The sequence below is a fragment of the Motacilla alba genome, chromosome 27, assembly GCF_015832195.1.
Source record: "Motacilla alba alba isolate MOTALB_02 chromosome 27, Motacilla_alba_V1.0_pri, whole genome shotgun sequence".
NCBI classification, from domain to species: domain Eukaryota; kingdom Metazoa; phylum Chordata; class Aves; order Passeriformes; family Motacillidae; genus Motacilla; species Motacilla alba.
In genome coordinates, this window is record NC_052042.1 from 4,214,169 (window position 1) to 4,232,995 (window position 18,827).

The 18,827-nt window shown below is 51.0% G+C and overlaps 2 protein-coding genes across 3 annotated transcripts; one reads left to right on the plus strand and one right to left on the minus strand.

Annotated features, from left to right (window-relative positions):
- Positions 1–834: 834 nt before the first annotated feature.
- Positions 835–8,187, plus strand: LOC119712161 (E3 ubiquitin-protein ligase RNF113A-like). Its single transcript, XM_038163069.1, has 10 exons — positions 835–998; positions 1,354–1,430; positions 1,547–1,651; positions 2,658–2,765; positions 3,037–3,146; positions 3,335–3,441; positions 3,922–4,011; positions 4,630–4,723; positions 5,510–5,616; positions 6,042–8,187. Exons 1-10 carry the CDS (start codon positions 899–901, stop codon positions 6,119–6,121), a joined length of 978 nt encoding a protein of 325 aa, XP_038018997.1. The 5' UTR covers positions 835–898; the 3' UTR covers positions 6,122–8,187.
- Positions 6,974–17,887, minus strand: STRADA (STE20 related adaptor alpha). Of its 2 annotated transcripts, none has more exons than XM_038163066.1 (13): positions 17,818–17,887; positions 17,336–17,415; positions 16,369–16,426; positions 15,444–15,472; positions 12,250–12,352; positions 11,612–11,733; positions 11,388–11,496; positions 11,150–11,273; positions 10,524–10,695; positions 9,842–9,946; positions 9,457–9,698; positions 8,751–8,793; positions 6,974–8,361 (listed from the first exon to the last, which is right to left on the minus strand). In XM_038163066.1, exons 2-13 carry the CDS (start codon positions 17,369–17,371, stop codon positions 8,209–8,211), a joined length of 1,296 nt encoding a protein of 431 aa, XP_038018994.1. In that variant the 5' UTR covers positions 17,372–17,415; positions 17,818–17,887; the 3' UTR covers positions 6,974–8,208. The 2 variants fall into 2 exon arrangements, with proteins under 2 accessions (XP_038018994.1, XP_038018995.1); XM_038163067.1 differs by having other exon boundaries at positions 17,360–17,415; positions 17,818–17,883.
- Positions 17,888–18,827: the final 940 nt, after the last annotated feature.

An 18,827-nucleotide genomic window follows, 5' to 3' on the forward strand; every position in this document is an offset into this window, starting at 1 on the left:
CTGAAAGAGCCAAATGCTGGCTGGAGGTGGCCCAAAGCCTGAGCCCAGCTGCAGAGACAGGTGCTCTGTGTGCAGTGTGCCTGTAATTCCCTGTACCAAAAAACACCATTGAGGAATTCACGGGAGTGATTACTGGACAAGGAGACAGCAGTGATGTGCACACTGTTGTCCACTGATGTACCACCTCTGCCACTCTGCATTGCCCGAAGAGCATCTGTGCTGAACAGGCTCGCTGCCGTCGAGTGGCAATAAATGAGGAATTCCACTCCAGATGTGAGCCAGCGGTGGGACAGCCACACGCAGCTGGAGGGCTGTGCAGGGAGAAGGGGCTGTGCAGAGGGCAGGGGCTGTGCAGGGAGAAGGGGCTGTGCAGAGAGAAGGGGATGTGAAGAGAGAAGGGGCTGTGCAGAGAGAAGGGGATGTGCAGAGAGAAGGGGATGTGCAGGGAGAAGGGGATGTGCAGGGAGAAGGGGCTGTGCAGGGAGAAGGAGATGTGCAGAGGGCAGGGGATGTGCAGGGAGAAGGAGATGTGCAGAGGGCAGGGGATGTGCAGGGAGAAGAGGCTGTGCAGCGAGAAGGGGCTGTGCAGAGAGAAGGGGATGTGTAGAGAGCAGGGGCTGTGCAGGGAGAAGGGGCTGTGCAGAGAGAAGGGGATGTGCAGAGAGCAGGGGCTGTGCAGAGGGCAGGGGCTGTGCAGACAGTGGAGCTCAGAGCTGGGGTCCGGCGGGGCTCAGGGGACAGAGGAGCATCCCCGGGACCCCCGGCCGGGGGACAGAGGAGCCTCCCCGGGACCCCGACCCCGCCCGGGGCGCTGAGTCCTCCGCGCCTGCAGGAGGCGCTGCCCGCGCCGGCCGCTCCGGCGCCGCTCTATCCAGCGCCGCGGTCTCGGCGGCACAGGATGGCGGAGGAGAGCGGCGTCTGCAGCTTCGTGTTCAAGAAGCGGGTCCGGGCCGCGGGCAGCGGCCGGCGAAAACGACCCGGCAGCGACCAGGAGCGGGGTGAGGGCTGGGGGAAGCCTGGCGGCGCGGGGAGCCGAGCCGGTGCGGTGCAGCGGGGAGGCGAGGGAGGGCCCGCACGGGGGCTTGGCCGCCCTCCGCAGCCCGAGGGCGTGAGGGACCCCTGCAGTGTGTCACGGGGGATTTAGGTTGGGTATTAGGAGAAGGTTCTTCCCCTGGAAGGTGGTCGGACACTGCCCAGGCTCCCAGGGATCGGTCACGGCCCCAAGGCTGCCCGAGCTCCGGGAGCCTTGGGACGGCGCTCCCGGGGGGATGGCTGGCTCTGCCGCGGGCGTCCCGAGGGACAGCGGCTGCCTCAGGCCCGGGCCGTGCCCCTCACGCCCGGCTTTCCCCGCAGAGAGCAGCGGGGAGGAGGGCAGCACCGTGGTGCGCAAGGAGCGGCGGCGGGACACCCCCAACCCCATGATCCAGAAGGTAAGGGAGCTCCGAGGGAGCGCCTGCTCCAGCCAGGGCTGCCTGCGGGGGCTGCCAGCCTCAGCCAGCACAGCGCTGGAGCCTTTCCTCTCCCCGTCCCTGCTGTCCCCCTCCAGACCAGGCGCTGCACGAGGGAGAGGCCGGACTACGCGCCGAGCAGCAGCGAGGATGAGGATCCTGCCAGGGAGATCGGGGTCACCTACAAATCCACCAGGTCGGCGGTAAGGACAGGCAGCAGGGGGCCTGGGGTGTCAGCTCACCTGGGGCTGGGGATCCCACTCCTCACAGACAGAATCTGCCACTCTAAACATGGCATTGGACATTATTATTATTATTAGTGCACCTCCCTGTCCCCTCTTAACAGCCAAGTGCCTTGTGCTGGGTTTACTCTGATAGTCCCTCCCTCCATGGGAGGCCATCGAGGGTTGGCCTTTCCCCTTTCCCCTTTCCTTTTTAGAGGTGGGAGTTAAAACTCCAGGATGCCACTGGACTTGTCCAACACTGCAGAGATTTTTCAGGGGAGGGAGCAGTTGGATCAGGTTTGCTCAGCTGTTGGGTTTGTGTTTTCAATGTTAGACCATCTTTGGCTGCTCCCAAGGGAGGCAGCGTTTGGTTTGCCCAACCTTCTGGAGAGAATGGGAAGGGATGGGAGGAGGTGGCAGCTTTGGCACTCTGCAAGCTTTTGGCACCTAAGTTGGATTTGTTTCTAATTGAAGCTGGCTGTAATTATTCTCTGGTGCAGCTGTTCTCGAAGATGTGATGAAAGCTAGGAATAGGTATCTGTTCAGTCCATTAAAGAGGAATCTAAACCAGATCACTGTCTTGAAACGGAATTTTGGCCATCCCCAGCTGGGTCAGAAGCTCAGTAACATCCTGTGTGTGGGCAGGAGGGTGCCACGATTGAAGTGCTGGGTGAACTGACACCCACCTGAACTGGGTGACATGGGTGAACTGAGTGGGGCTTCCCGCTGGGCTGGGGCTGAGTGTGAAGGAGTAAAACAAGTGTTCCCTGACCGCAGGCTAAAATTTGGGAGCAATAAGGAATTAGTACTCTGGCCTCTGCACACACTAGGCTGGAGCCTGTGGTGAATTCTCCCTAGCAAAAGCCAGGGGATAAAGCAGATGAGTCCAGTTCTTGCTCTGTGACAACCCTTCAGGTAGACAGGAGCTCTCTGTCTTGTCCAGGTGTTCCCTCCACTCTTGCCACAAGTTTTCCTTGCTTTTCAGAAACCTGTTGGCCCAGAAGACATGGGAGCCACAGCAGTGTATGAACTGGACACGGAGAAGGAGAAGGATGCCCAGGCCATCTTTGAGCGCAGCCAGAAAATCCAGGAGGTGAGTCAGCCTTGCTCCTCAGGAACTCGTGCTCTGCAGCAGGAGAGCCTGTGCTTTGCTCATCCCTTTCTGCACACCAAGAAGAGTTAGAGTCTCATCTTCCCTAGAAGTTCAAGGAGCCAGGAGTGTAACCTTTGCAAATAGGGGAGCTCTGTGCCTTTATTGGCATCTCGGTGTTCAGGAAGGCGAGGTGGGAAGGAAGACTGGTGTCAGAGTTAATTCATGTCATGAAGCTCTCCCAATCCTTAATCATCTCTTCTTGCTTTCCTAGGAGCTGAGAGGAAAGGAAGACGATAAAATCTACCGTGGCATTAACAACTACCAGAAGTATGTGAAGCCCAAAGACACATCGATGGGAAATGCCTCCTCAGGAATGGTGAGGTGGGTTGGGATGAGCCTCGGGGTCTGTGAGCACAGAGGAGCTCAGGCACCATCCCAAAGGCAGTGTTTGGGGCTGGAGCTCTGCTGTCACTGCCAGTTTCTGCCTCACCAGTGTGGTGTCTGTTCCTGGCCAGGGCCCTGCTCCAGAGCTGCTTTGCAGCGGGGCTGAGCCTCTTTTCCCCTTTCAGGAAAGGCCCCATCCGTGCTCCGGAGCACCTGCGGGCCACGGTGCGCTGGGACTACCAGCCTGACATCTGCAAGGACTACAAAGAGACCGGCTTCTGCGGCTTTGGGGGTGAGCAGCAGGCATGCCAAGGATCCAGTCCAGCTGTGACCCCGTGTTTGGGGTGCTGAGTCACAGACCCTTCTGTGCAGAGCTGTTTATGTAAGGCTGTCATTCGTGCCATCCCTTCTGAAAGCCCAGGGCCTCTGATTAGTGGTTATAGGAGTCCTGGAAGGGACCCCTGGATGTTCCAGTGACCCACATTCTTACAGGTATTGTGTGCACTGAGACCATGTGAGGGATGGGTTTTCCTGTCCTTTGTCCCACTTCCCATGTGCACAACTGCTGGAACTGTCCCTGTGGCACAGAGAGGATGATACTCACAGCCTGTCAGCACTGAGGGATCCTGTACCTGCTCCAGGAGCTGCCCTGGAGAGGAGCAATCCGATTCCTCCTGCTGGGCAAAGCTCAGGCTGCCCTGGAATTAGGTGTCCTGGTAACACTCTGCCCTTGCAGCAGGTCTCTTACTTCCTCTTTCTTTGTGCTGCTCAGACAGCTGCAAGTTCCTGCACGACCGCTCGGACTACAAGCACGGCTGGCAGATCGAACGGGAGCTGGACGAGGGCCGCTACGGCGTCAACGGTACGGCCCCTGTGCCCTGCAGCACTGCTCAGAGCTCTGCAGCTCCTGCTGCAGGACCAGCCGAGGGCCAGGAGCCTCTGACAGTGCTGAGCAGAGCTGCTGCTTTCAGATAACCCCTGGCTCTCTGCGGAGGAGAGCACTGCTGCGTGCAGCTGGGGAGATGGCACTGTCTGTCCCCTCGATGCCCAGGAGGTGGCATGTCATTTGTCACTCAGTATCCAGAGGTGTGGCCCAGGCCTCGTGAGTGCTGCTGTGCAAAGGGGGGGCTATTCTGTGCTCAGTTGGAGCCAGAACTTGGTGGCAGCTGGTTTGGAAGAAAGTCTAAAAAAACAGGAGGGAGCTGGAGGATGTTTCTCTTTATAGCAGTGAGTGGGTGAAGTAGAAGACAATTTTCTCCTGAGATGAGCAACAGGCCTGCTGGCTCATTAGCCCTAATTATAGCACAGTCCCACACGTGTTACTGACATCAGCAACAGCCAGGTGCCAGAGCTCCATTGTTTCCAGCAGAGATTGAATCTCGCCTGCTGTGCTCTCCCCTTATTTATTATTTGGTGCCCCACATGTGGGCTGGGCTGGCTTCTTCTCTCACTCCACTCTGGTTCACTTTCTCTTCTGCAGATGATGAAAACTACGAGGTGAGCAGTGATGAGGAGGACATGCCTTTCAAATGCTTCATCTGCAGAGGTTCCTTCAAGAACCCCGTGGTCACCAAGTAAGTGGCTGTTTGGCACGAGCAGCCACGGGTGGTTTCCGTGCAGCTCAGGAGTCATTCATTGACTATGGCAAAGGCAAACCCAGCCCACAGGCTGTGGGTAGAACCTGCTTGTTGTCTGCCCTGGCTTTCTGGTGGGTGGGGGAATCCTGTGAGAGCCAGGGAGTCTCACAGCTGCATCTGGAGCATCCCCTTGGAAGGGATCTCAAGCACTTTCTCAAGCACTTTTTAGATTTCCACAGATGCTGCCTCACTGCCTCATCTTTCCCCCTTAACCTTGAGATTTTGTTTTCATGCCATCATTCCTCCTGGACACTGAATGAGCAAAGAAATGTGAGCATGGGGAAGCCAGGAGCTTGGTGAGGATGAGGAGGAGGCTGAGGACAGCCCTGAACGCTGTCCTGTGCCTGGAAGAGCTCACTGGTGGCTCTGTGCTGTCGCTCACATCAGTGAAGCGATGCTGAAACACCTTCCACGGGGACAGGGCTGCAGAGGAAGCTGTGCCTGCAGCTCACTTTTGCCTCCCCTGGGGACCATGGAGAGAGCTGTCAGGCAGTGGAAGGGGCTGCCAGGGAGCTGGTAGAGTCCCCGTCCCTGGGGAACGAGGGGACGTGGCACTCAGTGCCGTGGTTTGGGTGACAAGGTGGCGTTTGGGCAAAGGCTGGACTCGATCCTGGAGGTCATTCTCAACCTTGATGTTCCTGTGAGCAGCAGTCAGTAGTTTCTGACTCTAGGGCACAGTGGTTGTGACTGGGGACTTGCAGTGGCCTCCGTGTCTCCGTACAGGTGTCGGCACTACTTCTGTGAGAGCTGTGCCCTGCAGCACTACCGCAAATCCCAGCGCTGCTACGTCTGTGACAAGCAAACCAACGGGGTCTTCAACCCTGCAAAAGGTAACGGGCACCTGGGCAGAGGGGCTTCTGAGGGAGCACCTGAGCAGCAAAGGCACCAGCTCCTGATGGAGCTTCCTGCTGCTGGGCCGGGCCCTGAGCTGCACTTCCCAGCTCCTGGCTGCCAGCAGAGCTCAGTTAGTGTCAGGAAATAATCACCGATGCAACTTGAGCATCTGTGCTTGCCCAGGTGGGGAACCTGGGGAGCGACTGGAGAGCAGAGGCAGCAGCTTGTGTGGTCAGGAAAGCACTGAGGGAATGACTCAGCTCCTGCCTGGACTCGGCCAACAGCGGGGCTCCAAGCTGAGCCCCTGTAGGCAAGGGGTTTTTGGTAGCTGCCCTGGTCCTGGGTGTTCACAGCACCTGGGCCCCTGGCTCCGGGGCAGCCCCTGCACCTGGAGCCTCATCGTGCCTGTTCTGTTTTTCAGAGCTCATGGCAAAACTGGAAAAACACAAAGGGGAGGAAGAAGAGGAGCAACAGTCAGACCAAGAAGGGGATCCACAGTAGCAAACACATTTTGTACATAACTGAATAAAGCTTTTGTAGGAGAAAAAAAAAGCTACCAGCTGCAGCCAGGGGTTCTGTATCCAACCAGCAGCTACTGAACCGTGTCCACCTGTGCTGGACTCTGTCTTCGCTGCCCTGTGGGGGCACAGGGCAGGACAGGTAAGACTCCAGGGCTGAGCGAGCCATCTGCTACCCCCAGCACCCCTGAGTGCAGCCAGGGAAGGAGGGTGAACGTTCAGTTACTGTGGAATTGCTGCTTCTCACCACGGTGCTGCTGTTTCACTCCTAACCCTGCAGGGATCCTGCTCCTGTGCAAGCAGGGAACAGAGTTAATTTAAACCCCTGATCTTTGAGCATGGAGCAAACTGGAGGCAGGGGCAGGGATGAGAAATCTGAGCTTGCATTAAGTTCATCCTTCACCCTAAAAATGCTAATTCAGGGAAAGCAGCTTGGAGCATTGCAGTTACTGGGCAATTATTCCTCCTGTCTTGGTTCCTAGAACTCAAGATAGGGACAGATCTTCAGTGGGCTACACCCCTTTTGAATCAGCCCTGTTTGTAAGACTTCCTAACAAGGCAGGAAATCAAACCTGATCAGAGGGAGGAAGTAGAACTGGGCCTGGCCTTGCCAAACACTCCTGCGACTGGGAGAATTCTACTGAAACTTTCAGAAAAGAGCAAGTGCAGGTGTTTGCAGCTTGTTGCTTTAGTTGAAGTATGTTTCTGAAGCATGAAGGCAGCTGCCATAAACTGGTGAGCTGTACGAAACTAAGGTAAAAGCAAGCATGCACAGCCAGCCTGTCACCCTCTGTGATTCACTCCATCATCCTGCACAAACAGCAGACTTAAAAAACAACTTCAGAAATATTTTATTTGTACTGGAAAAAAAACTAGAGTAACAAACTTCATCTGGGTTCAAGTACAATTTATAAACACAAGAAGGACCTGTTGCCAGCACCACTACTCCCATCAACTGCACCTATGCAAGGATTCTCAGTGCTTCAGTAAAGAGCAGATGACCTTCAGCACCATGGTCCTTGGAAAAAAAGTCAAACTAAAAGCCTTAAATACACTTCCAAACACACCAAACACCACAGAATGGGGGAGAGCTGCCACAGCAGCAGGGCAGAGTCACACAGCCATGAATCACAGGGAGCCACGTGAGCAGCTTTTACCTGTCAGTGAGGGAAGGCAGGACAGCAATGGTAATGGAAAGGTTAAAGTTCAATTCTGTACAGGAGTTGTGAGCAAGAGGATCAGCATGAAAATCAATTTACTTTCCTTCTGTGCCAGGGTAAGTCACTGAGACAGGCAGGTAAGAGTGTTTCGTGCTGTGAAACCAGCCCAGCTAACATGAAGTTCAACAGGAAGGGGATAAAAAAGCTGGTACATTGCCCAGGCATCCACACTGCTCTGGTGACCCAGGAAGCTGGAAGGGGAGGCCCTGTCTGACCTGGAGTTCAGAGTGCTCAGCATCGAGTGAGAAGTCTTCAAAAGCCCTCTCTAGACTGGACAAATCCAGTGCTGCAGAGGAATGCCCAGGGCAGCAGGAGTGCCTAGAAGGGCACCAGCTTGTCTTTGATCTCCCATTTTTCATCACCCTTTTCCCCCCCTTTAAACTCGCCCTGTGACAACAGTTACAGGAACTTGACTAGTTCTAAGAGAATGCCCTAAACTAAAAGCTGCCCACCTCCCCTCAACTCTAAGGCACCCTTAAAAGAGAAAGAACCAAAGGGGACAGGGACATGCAGCCTCAACTGTGAGGAAGCCAGTGATTTTTAGAAACACATAAATACAGACCACAACTACACAGACTCACTCAACACCCTCGAGTGCTCTGCCAGAGCTCAGCTGGAAGAATGGGAGCTCCAGGCACTGCACCTTCTGGAATACTCCACAGCTCCTTGGATCGATCCTTTTCCAGCTCAGGTCTGTCCATTTGTATCCAGGCTTTACTTCTTAAGTAAACAAGCAGTTGAAGTTCCTTCCCAAGGACCTGTAAACTCTTCTGTGTGTAACATTCATCAGCTTTTACGAACAGGACCAATAAATTACAATGTCCAGAAAGTTCCTCCCCAGTGTATTTTTCTAGAATTCCCAGTCATCCACATCCAGCTGCTCCAGATTTGATACCAACCCAAAAATGCCACTGGGATCCTGGGGCAGCGTCCCTTCCAAATTGGTGATGGGGGTGACAGGGCGCAGAAGTTCGGGGAGTGCTTCGGAAGCACGGCGCTTGATCTGCACAGGAAGGACAGAGGGAGACATGGGGCTGCTCAGGTGCTGCTCCACACCCAGCACTGCAGGCAGAAACAGGAGGAAACGCACGGGGCACCCTTTGGACTCCTTAAGGAGCAGGTTAGAACTGCCTCGCCCCAGAACTCAGCAGCCTGCGGGGGAAGAGCTGTTGTGGCTCCCAAAACAGGCAGATTTAGAACCTCTCTGAGGTAAGAGATGCTTCAAGAACAGCCTAAGCACTTCCCCAGATGTGGCAATCACCACAGTGCACTACGAATAAGTCAAAAAACTGATGTAATCTTCCCAATCCCAGAAAATCCAGCAACTCAACATCCCCACCCTCTCAGCAAGACAAAGCAAAGCATTTACCTGTAGCTAAATTAGCTCCTTACCTGCTTAAAAAAGGGGTGACTGAGCAGAGTGCCTGCGCTTGGCCTGTGGAAGGGAGGCAGAATGAGGGAAGCACACAAGAACATGAGTCAGTGCTTGAAGTTGGGTAGTGGGAATAAGAAAAGACCAGGGTCCTTCCTGCCTCTCCCCTTTCTCAGCTGTCGGGTATCTCCCTATTTTCAGCAGCAGCATTGCTTACTAAGCATTTACAATCATGTAATGTTTCATGCAAGGAGTTCAACCTCCTCCTTCTAACCTTTAAGTTACATACTTGCACCCCCTACATCTGCCCAAGGACCACCTGAGCAGCAGGGCACCCCTGAAAAGTCTCTCATGGCTACTGATTTCCCTCACCACAAAGAAAATGCAGCTTTGATCACTTGGCATCATTGCTGTCTGCTGGCTGAAGAGCAGCCATTTGCAGTGATGGGAGCTGGGTAAACACGGTCCCACAGAGGCCAGAAACACAAGTTGTTTATTTTCCTGATGTGCAGCACCACTCATCCCCCAAGGAAGGCTGCAAAGGAATTCCTCAGGCTCTCATACAGGAAGTGCTCCAAGTGTTAACACTGCTCATTCTACAATGGGGCACATCCTCACTCCACTACACTTTTGGAAACAAAACTGTGACCAATATCTGCTAACTCCCACAGCTTAACCAACCCTAGAATAGCCCAGGTGGGGAGAGCAGCTTTCACCTGGCCTTACCTGAAATCGGGGTTCCTCTGGAGGCACTGCTCCACGAAGTTATGGAAGTAGGTGGAGAAGGTGCGGAGGTAGGGGTGCAGGGCCGGCTCGCCGTTGGCCGCGCGCGCGTTGCTCACGGCCGTGCTCTCCCCCACGCCGTAGTTTGCGCTGGAGCGGGACGTCTTCATGGTCAGCTCGTCAGCAGGAATTGTGGTGGTGTCCAGCAGGCAGGGAACAGTTCCGTTCAGCTTTTCCAAGAGCATCTGGAAGAGCAGGGGCACAGCACCGGCACAGTTAAGGTTTCCCATTCGTGCGGGCAGGACGCCCTTCCGTGCTCACATCCCAGAGCAGGAAAGCAGTTCCAGGTGCCAGGACGAAGGACGAGAAAGGAGTTTGCAAACCCTACCTGAGTAGAAGGCATGTCTTTAAATGGGACGTGTCCGTTTGCCAGCTCACAGGCCGTTATCCCCACACTGTAAATGTCAGATTTTGCATCGTAACCCTGCAGGTTCTACACGAAAAGGAAAAGAAAAATTAGCTTCAGGGACTTGGATGTGATTGAATGGGCAATACCCAAGATTTCAACTGCAAGCCAACAAACTCAGATGATTATAACAGGAACAGCACAAGCCACAGATACACTGGTTTATTGTGGTGAGGGTTTTTTGGTTTGTTAAAACACACAGTTAAGGGCAACATTTATGTAACTGAAATCAGCCAGCCTGTAGGGATGGCATCTGCCCTGGGTAACCTGTATCTGATGTAACACTTTGTTAATGAGACAACCTGTAGAGGTGCCTACAACTAAACTGTTGAGTCAACTAGATCAAATTCTGTCCACTTGCCCTGCATTCAGCCCAGATCTGTTTCCTTTAGCCTCTCCCCTTCTTTTTCCTTGCATTCATGTACCCTTCCCCTTGCTAAGGGTCACTGCTTTTGAGATAAAAAGAAGAGAAAAAAGGACTAGAATGCAACTAGAAGGTTCTCTCATGTCTCCCACCCTACACCCCTTCAACACGCTCCAAGTGCTCACAAAATTATACAGATACAACACATCATTCAACACAAGCAGTTTCTTTCAAACACACCTGCTGCAAAACCTCAGGACTGAGCCAAGGCAGCACTTTGATGCTGTATTTGGGGAAGTCATGAACGACTTTGAGTCGCTGCCCGTGGTTGATCATGCTCAGGTTACTCCGCAGGCCAGAGAGGTACACCTTCCCATCCACAGAGATCAGGATATGGCTGGCTTTAACACTCCTGGGCAAAAAAGGAACAAAGCAGTCAGGTTCCCTGGCCTTTAGCAAACAGCTCAATGCACAGGACAATACCTGAGCAGCTTCCTACCAGGAGGCCGAGACTCCTAACAACCATCTTTGGATGCTGGGCAAAATCAGTTAACAGGATTCTATTCGTCACCTTTGCAAGTTCACAAAGAATGTCTCTGTGGCAAGGAGAAATGCAGGACTAAATGTTATGGACTGTGATTTTAGATACACAGTGGTCTTTGGGATAAGTCTGCTCCACAACAACACTTCTGTGCAGCTTAGTAAGGTCAGTGATGTCACTTCCCATGAGCATCAAACTGATTTGCTCTAAGAGCAAACTAACACAAAATTTAATGTTGTTCTGTGTCTCCTGATTCAGCCTCTGCTCTACTCTTATTTCCAAGAACTTCCACCAGAAGGAAAATGACCAATGTATTTTTCAATACCTATGCACATAGCCCATATGGTGGATGTAGTCAAGTGCTTTCAAGACACCTTGGAGAATGTAAGCAATGGCCAGTTCAGTCATCCCATCTGTAAAATGGGTACAGATTAAATCTTTTGCAGAACCTAGAAAGAAACCAAACAGCACCTGTCAGAACAAAATCCCCAAAGACACTTCAGCTCTTCGATTTCATTTCACAGAGCATGAGGGTCAGAAAAAGGTACCCCCTCTCCACTCACCATAGGCCATGAAAGAAGTCACCACCCACAGCTCATTGTCAGCTATGAAAGTTGCTTTGTATGGCACGATGTTAGGGTGGTTGAAGAGCTTGGAAACATGAAGCTCCCCCTAAAATGAAAAATATTTTTATTAAATTTAGTAAATGCAGAAACATGACTGCAAATTGATAGGCACTGCTCTCGCTGTCTGTCCTCTTCTAAGCTCGCAGGATGAGTGGTGTTACCTGCAAGAATGTGACCATTTCATTTGTGCAGGCCTCCAAGTTCACTCTTCTGACTGTGACATACTCTCCTGTGGGTTTGTACCTGGCCAGGTTCACAACCATCAAGTCTTCAAAGCCTCTGCCTGAAAGAGAAAGCATGAAAGCTCCAGTAATGCTTTTGGAGGCACTGAGAGAACTCTTCCAGCCCCTGACCCTTCAATAACCTTTACCCTCAGTCACTGAAACTACTTCTGACCTTGTAAAAAAGAGTAATTGTTCCTTGGCATGCATCCCACTGAGAGGAATCCTCCTAACCAGCAGAACTATCCTGTCTTCAAATTCAGGACTGAGGCAAGAACAGTGATTAGGAGCACCAAGGACAGGTTTCAGGCTGCTTCTGCTGATGATTAGGAGCACCAAGGACAGGTTCAGGCTGCTTCTGCTGACTGCACTGCACCCCCAGCATCACTGACCCAATACATGTCCCTCTCAGGTGACAACCTTTAGGACTTGCATCTCATTTTTTTATTCAAATGATTTTAAAATCAAAGACGCAGACACCCAATATCAAAAATAAGCAATCAATCAAGAAAAGGACAAATCTGCAGAAATTATTTTCTTTACAAACAGACTCTGATCCCCCAGCCCTGAAGAATTACCTATGATAGTGAGCAACTCATAGCAGCTGCTGTCTGGCAGGAAGTTGCTCATGGTGTCCCTTTTAGGGGAAGAAGCTATCGACTCGGAGCTCGCCTCATTTGTCTGAGGAAAAAAAAATGAAGTCAGGTCAAAGGAAATGCAGATCGCCTGCTGGAAAAATCATCTGCCCCTCATTATCATACACTTCAAAATAATAGGAATACAGAAGAGGATTTAGTTGCTGTCAAAATAATTTTAAATAGTCATTTATCAATTGAAACTCAGGAGATGCCTCATTTCAGAAGATCCAGACATCTGTGTCACAAAACACGTAACAAGTAGATTTTTAATTGCTGTGAGAATTTATTCAGGAATATTTTGATAAAGCCAATTATTGTTCCCCAGGACAGCCTAAACTCTGCTTTACAGTAAATGCCTTTCTCTTATAATTACAAACTTGCGTGCCACCACCCCGTTGCCTGAGCCAGAGGAAGCTGTTCTCAGCCCTTCTCTGCACTGTAACAGTTGGTGCTCCTGGTGGATGCTCCTGGTTTTCAGCTGCTCACCTGGGATAAGCCCAGCACAGCTGAAGCTGCACAGCTGAATGGTACAAGTGATGAAGAAAATCAGACACATGAAAAGAGAAGCTCCAAATGAAAGCAAAAACTGCAAAGCATAAGTGCTTCTAAATAAAAAGGGGGAAAAAAGCACCCCCAGAGCACAGAGGGAAGCAGCATTCCCAAGCCTGTCAGCTTTCCCTCACTCCATCTGACATAAAGCTTTCTGCCTTATTTACACACACTGAAATCTTCCCCTGCAGGATTTTGCAGATGATAAACTTCAATGTTCTTGCAACCTTCCAACTCCTTCAAATGTCCAAAGTCACAAGGAGAGCAGTCTAAAGGGGATTAAAATTTATGTGGTATCTAAAATTGTCTTTAGTTATCTCCAATTTCCAGCACATTAACTCCTCCTGGCATTTGGAACACCAGCTCAATTTTTCCACCTGATTCTTCATCAACTGCAAATGCCCTTTATCAGACCTTTCTCATGGTACATGAAGCAGAAAAAGTTTGTGCCTTTTCCTACCATGACAGCAGACTCTGCTCTTTATTTCCATCACTGAAAGATGGAAATAACACAGTGACAGCCGAAAAACAAGGAACTTGCTGTTCTACCCTCAGCCCAGGGTAAAGGCAGTGCAAAGAGCACAGGCAGGAGCTTGCTGTAAATCCCCTCTGGGTGCTAAGTGTACTCTGGGAGTAAATCAGAGCCACACTTCCCAAGTTCCACCTTTCCGACTGGCTTTGAAGAGCACGCTGCCTACCTTTAAAACAGGTGCATCTTCCATTAAGGGAAAAGGCAAAAATTAAGATTTGTGGTGTGCTTTGAGATAATTTCAGCACAAACAACTCAGTCCCATCTCAGCACAGCTAAACCCCTGCGAGCAGCATTCCCAGATCCTTCCCTTTAGTGATCACTACAGCGCTGTTTCTCGGCTCAGAACAGGCAGCAACTTTCCACTCAGGATTTCAAACTTCTGCTGGAGAGGCCCGTCCATTCTGATCTCAGCTTTATCATCCATCGCTCCTTTCAGCGATTTCACACAGTGCTGGCAAAAGCAAGATTGCCAGGAGAGACACACAGGCAGGCAGAACCCTCTGAAGCACAAAGGCACCACCAAGGAGATGGAAGCAGTCATGGAGCAGTGACAGCTGGTGAGACACTGAGCGACGTGGAAGTGGTTTGCTTTATTAAAGTCCACTCCAGGGAGAGCATAAGCCAACAAAACAAATGCAAAGAATCAAATCGATTTCATCTTATTAATGGTGTAGGTTGTGCAGTAATGGAAAAATACTGTGAATTCCCTATTGAAAAAGTCTTCCAGCCCGAGGTCTTCACTCACCTCTCCTCATGTTAGCAGCGGCCAATAACAGAGTTAATGCAAAAGGAGCTCAACCAGAGATTTATCAACACCATACAACAGTTTGAAAAAAGAAAGTTAAACTGAAATGTCGTTTATGAGGTACTGCAAAAAAGCTCCTCAGTGGTTTCACACAGGACAATTTTTGGTGTATGGTCAAAAGCAGCTGCAAAATGAAGTCCCTCATGACCAGTTTTATGGCATGGCATTCATTTAGAGCTGGCTTTTGGCTTGGGAGCCCAGTTTAATTTGAGATCGATTGAAAGGAAATTAATCTTTGAAAGGCAACTGCTGGTATAAATGCCAGAACACAATCACTTATGTGATGCTTGCAAGGATCTGCATTTGCCAAATGACATTCATCTGAGTCAGGAAGAGGGAATATCAGTTTTGTTCTGCTGTCTTCCCCTCCATCTCCTCACTCCCTCCCTCACTTCAGACAAGCAACAGAAATTTTCCTCCCACCCCCCTCCCCAAATTATGTGCCTTTCTCTCCAGCCCTGGTGGAAAAAAAAGGCTTTTATTTAGATGTAAAAAGATCAAAATGAGAATCAGCATGTGTCTAAATCCCAAAAAACCCTTGGAAATAACCAAAACAGATGCTAATCTCAATTTGCTTCCAGCCAAGCATGTCTGACACTCAGCAATTTTAAAAAAGGTGGGAATCGACTCAATTTTATATAAAACATTCCATAAACATCTCCTGTTGAGAGCTTTGTTTGTGCCAGTAAATTACAGACACTGGCACAAAAATCAATTAGAAGCAGCTTGAACTGACAGAGTTATGATCAAATCACACTTAATTTGTGTTTGTAATTAGCTTAAACTAGAGCAACAGCTGCACACCTGTGGTGTGGGGAGGTGGGGATCATTCAGACTAAGATGCCCTATTGTTAATTGTGATATTTTGTGTGTTCCATGCTCACTGTGAACCAGGCAGGGCCTGCAGAACACACCTTCCAGAAGTTCCATAAAACAAAACTCTTCCTTCCTTTCTCTGAAGGATCAGAACTAAATCACCTCAAAGAGAGAGCCTTGAGGGGCTGGGGGGAGGAGAACGACAAACAAATAGAAATCCAAGAGATCGAGTTTGAATTTTTGAGTCATGGCATCCAGTTTGAAAACCACACACCAAAATCTCCACTCCAGGGTGAAACCTGTTTCCACACTTGTAGAGCTAAATATAGAGATGAGATATAGAACTAAGGTAAAAAGAAAAAAATCAAACTTCCACAAGGAATAATCTCCATGCAATGAACCACAGCACCACAGCCTGCACAAGTCACTTACTTTTCTCCGAGAGTCACCCGGAGGCTGCTCTGGAGTAAAGAAATTAATTGTTCACCATGTTGTGTTCAACAGATACCCGTTCAAACAGTGTTGGAAAACGAAGAAAATAACCCTGGATGACCCCTTTGGGTATCAAACGGACAGGATTTTTTTTTGTTTTATAGAAAGTCATTTAATTTGCACACAGAATTGCAGCACGTGTACAGGAGCAAAGGTATCCACAGTGCTGCTGTTTGTACATTTGACAGAAATGGAAGGTGACAATTTTTATTACTGTAACTCTAAGTATGAACCTTCTGTCACGTCCCTTGAAGGACTGGGTGATCTTTAAAGGTCCCTTCCAACCTGAACAATTCTATGATTATAAACACATTCAAAGATGACTCTTACATAGAGAAGAAATCACCTAATGTTATTTAAAGTAATAAAAATTCCTTTACTCCACCTGGAAGCTCAAAATCTAGACGTGTTTCCTCTGCTCTGTTTGTTTTCCATGTCATTGATCAGGAATTCTGCATCCTAGTGGGCAACTTTGATATGCAGAGGCAGAGCACAACCCTGTCAGCTGCTGCTCAGCAGTTTCAAAATCCATTTTTACTCAAAAAATTAGAATTAACCTTCCCAAACCCCAAATCCATCTCTTCATACAAAAAAAAATGCTGGTTATGGTAAAATGTGGTTATGCTAAGCAATAGAGAACTGTCTTAGAACTGTTATCAATATGGAAATGATTTCCAAATAACTTACTACATCTTGGACACTTCCATGTTAAATTTCTGGGCTTAGACAGCTTGAATATGTGGATTTACAATGAGATTTAATCATCTCTTTCAGTGATAAAATACATCTTTACTACCAAATTACCAAGCTTTACAGCTAAAATAAAACATTCCTAGCAATGTCACTTGACAAGAGGGAAACTTACCTCCAAACAGCTCAAACTCTCTTAATCCCTCAACAATGAACTTCTCAGACACCCACCGCTGAAAGAAATACAAATTCTCCACATAATCAGTTATTGCATCTAGAGAAAAGCTTCTTTTCCCCTTCCCCACAAGAAAAAAAAAACCCAAATTTCAATGATCCTGCTGTGGTGTGAAATGGGTTTGCTGTACCACCAGTGACATCCTTCTTTTGGACAAGGATGTTCCCTTCTTGGGCCAACGGCATGCAACGGGTGCTGCTGTTATTCCAAATCAACATGCACTTGCAAATAAATTTAATATCATTTAATTCATTCAAACAAGTTTTTATACACGCACACACAGCAAAAATCATCAGTATGCAACAACCTCCTCATGCAGCCAAGCAAAAGTTGGCTTTTTAGGTGTAAGAGGTTTAGAAAAATGCTTTTGCTATTTACAAAGAGGGGGAATCTCTGAGAATTCAAATATTTTGGTTATAACATCAATCACAAACACTCCCATGGCAGAATATGCTACTTAGCAAAACAGTTTAATGAACAGGTGTGCACGAGAAGCCAGTCCTAGAAAGCACCAATGAGTCTTTAGGTGATGATGACTCAAAACTCGTGTGCAAGAACACCATTTGAAAGCGTTAGAAGTGGTTCTGCTGAAAAGCAGAATCAAAAAAAGCTGTTGTGTTCAGCTTTGCAAGCAAAGCGAAGGAAAAAAAAAACCATAAATTGTGACACAGGTGAGGAGGCTACTTCTTAAAGAACGACTGAAAATAGGCAGCTTTATGGCCCTTTTTCTTCAGAGGGAAAGCCCATTAGAGCCCCTCTGCATTGCACACTGACCCGTGTCCTGTCATCAACCCTATAACCAGTTCTCCTGTGCCCTTGTGGTGCTCTCCAGGCCCGGCCACTCTGCACAAGCGCGAGACTCGTTCTACCGAGACACGAGGGAAGCTGGAAGATCTTCAACACTCACCCTAATGCGCTCGGGTTTACTTACAAGGAAAGACATGGATCCGCCGCTGTGGGACAGGCGCAGCAGAAAGGGCGGCACACCTGCGGGCACAGCGGCGTCACCCTCAGCGAGCAGCGAGCCGCGCTCAACGCGAGGCCCGGAAACCCGGGTAAGCACCACCCGGTACCCCCACAAAGCACCGAACCCTCGAACTCCGCCCGGGCCCGCAGCCTCAGGACAGCCCCAGGAGAGCGGTAACTCCGGCAAGAGCTGCCCGGAGCCCTCCAGAGCAGCGACACCCCCGGGGCTCCTCACCCGTGCGGGGCCCTCACCCGTGCGGGGCGCTCCCGTTCCGCCCCGGACCCTCCCGCACAACCCCGGGGCCTCACCCGTGCGGGGCCCTCCCGTTCCGCCCCGGACCCTCCCGCACAGCCCCGGGCCCCTCACCCTTGCCGGGCCCCCCCGCACGGCCCCGGGCCCCTCACCCCGGGCCCCTCACGGACCCCTCAGGCTGCGGCCGCCGCTCACCGGCGAGAGACGCTGCGCGTGACGTCACCGCGCGCGACACGTGACGCGCGGGCGCGCTCGCGTGACGTCACGGCCGGAGCTCCCGCGAGCGGCGGGGAAGGAGCCGGCGCCATGTTGGGGCCCTCAGCGGGGCCGAGGCGCGGCTGCACCGGGCCCGGTACCTTGGCCGCGTCCAGCCGCGCGGCACTGCGGGCCGGGAGGCACTGGAAAAGAGCTGGGGGTGGTGGTTGACAGGCAGCTGAACGTGAGCCCAGGAGGGCAGAAAGGCCAATGGCACCTGCCTTGTCAAAACGTGTGGTCGGCAGGGATTGACCCCCTGTGCCAGGCAGTGGTGAGGCCACAGCTCAAGTGCTGGGTCCAGTTCTGATCCCCTCACTTTAAAAGGACACTGAGGGGCTGGAGAGTGTCCAGGGAAGGGGCTGGAGCCCCTGGAGAGGCTGAGGGAGCTGGAAAGGGGCTCAGGCTGGAGAAAAGGAGGCTCAGGGGGCCCTTCTGGCTCTGCACAGCTCCTGCCAGGAGGGGACAGCCAGGGGGGTCAGGCTCTGCTCCTGGGAACAGGGACAGGAGGAGAGGGAACGGCCTCAGGCTGGGCCGGGGCAGGCTCAGGATGGACATCAGGAGGAATTTCTTCACAGAATGGGCTCTTAAGGGAGCTGGTGGAGTCCCATCCCTGGAGGTGTCCAAGGAACAACTGGACGAGGCACTCAGTGCTCTGGGGCTGGGTGACCAGGTGGGGATTCGTCACAGGTTGGACCATCTTGGGAGGTCTTCTCCAAACTAATCACTCCTGTGACTCTCTGGGTCCCTGAGAGTGCCCAGCAGGGACCCTGCTGTGCCCATGTGCCACACAAACCCCGGGGGCAAATCCTCCGTGTGGGCCCAGCCCTGCAGCTCCTGCTGCTGCTTCCAGCCCACACCAAAACTCAGCAGCACCCAGGAGGCTTTCAGAGTCTACTGAAAGAAAGGAACACTGAGACAAGCCAAG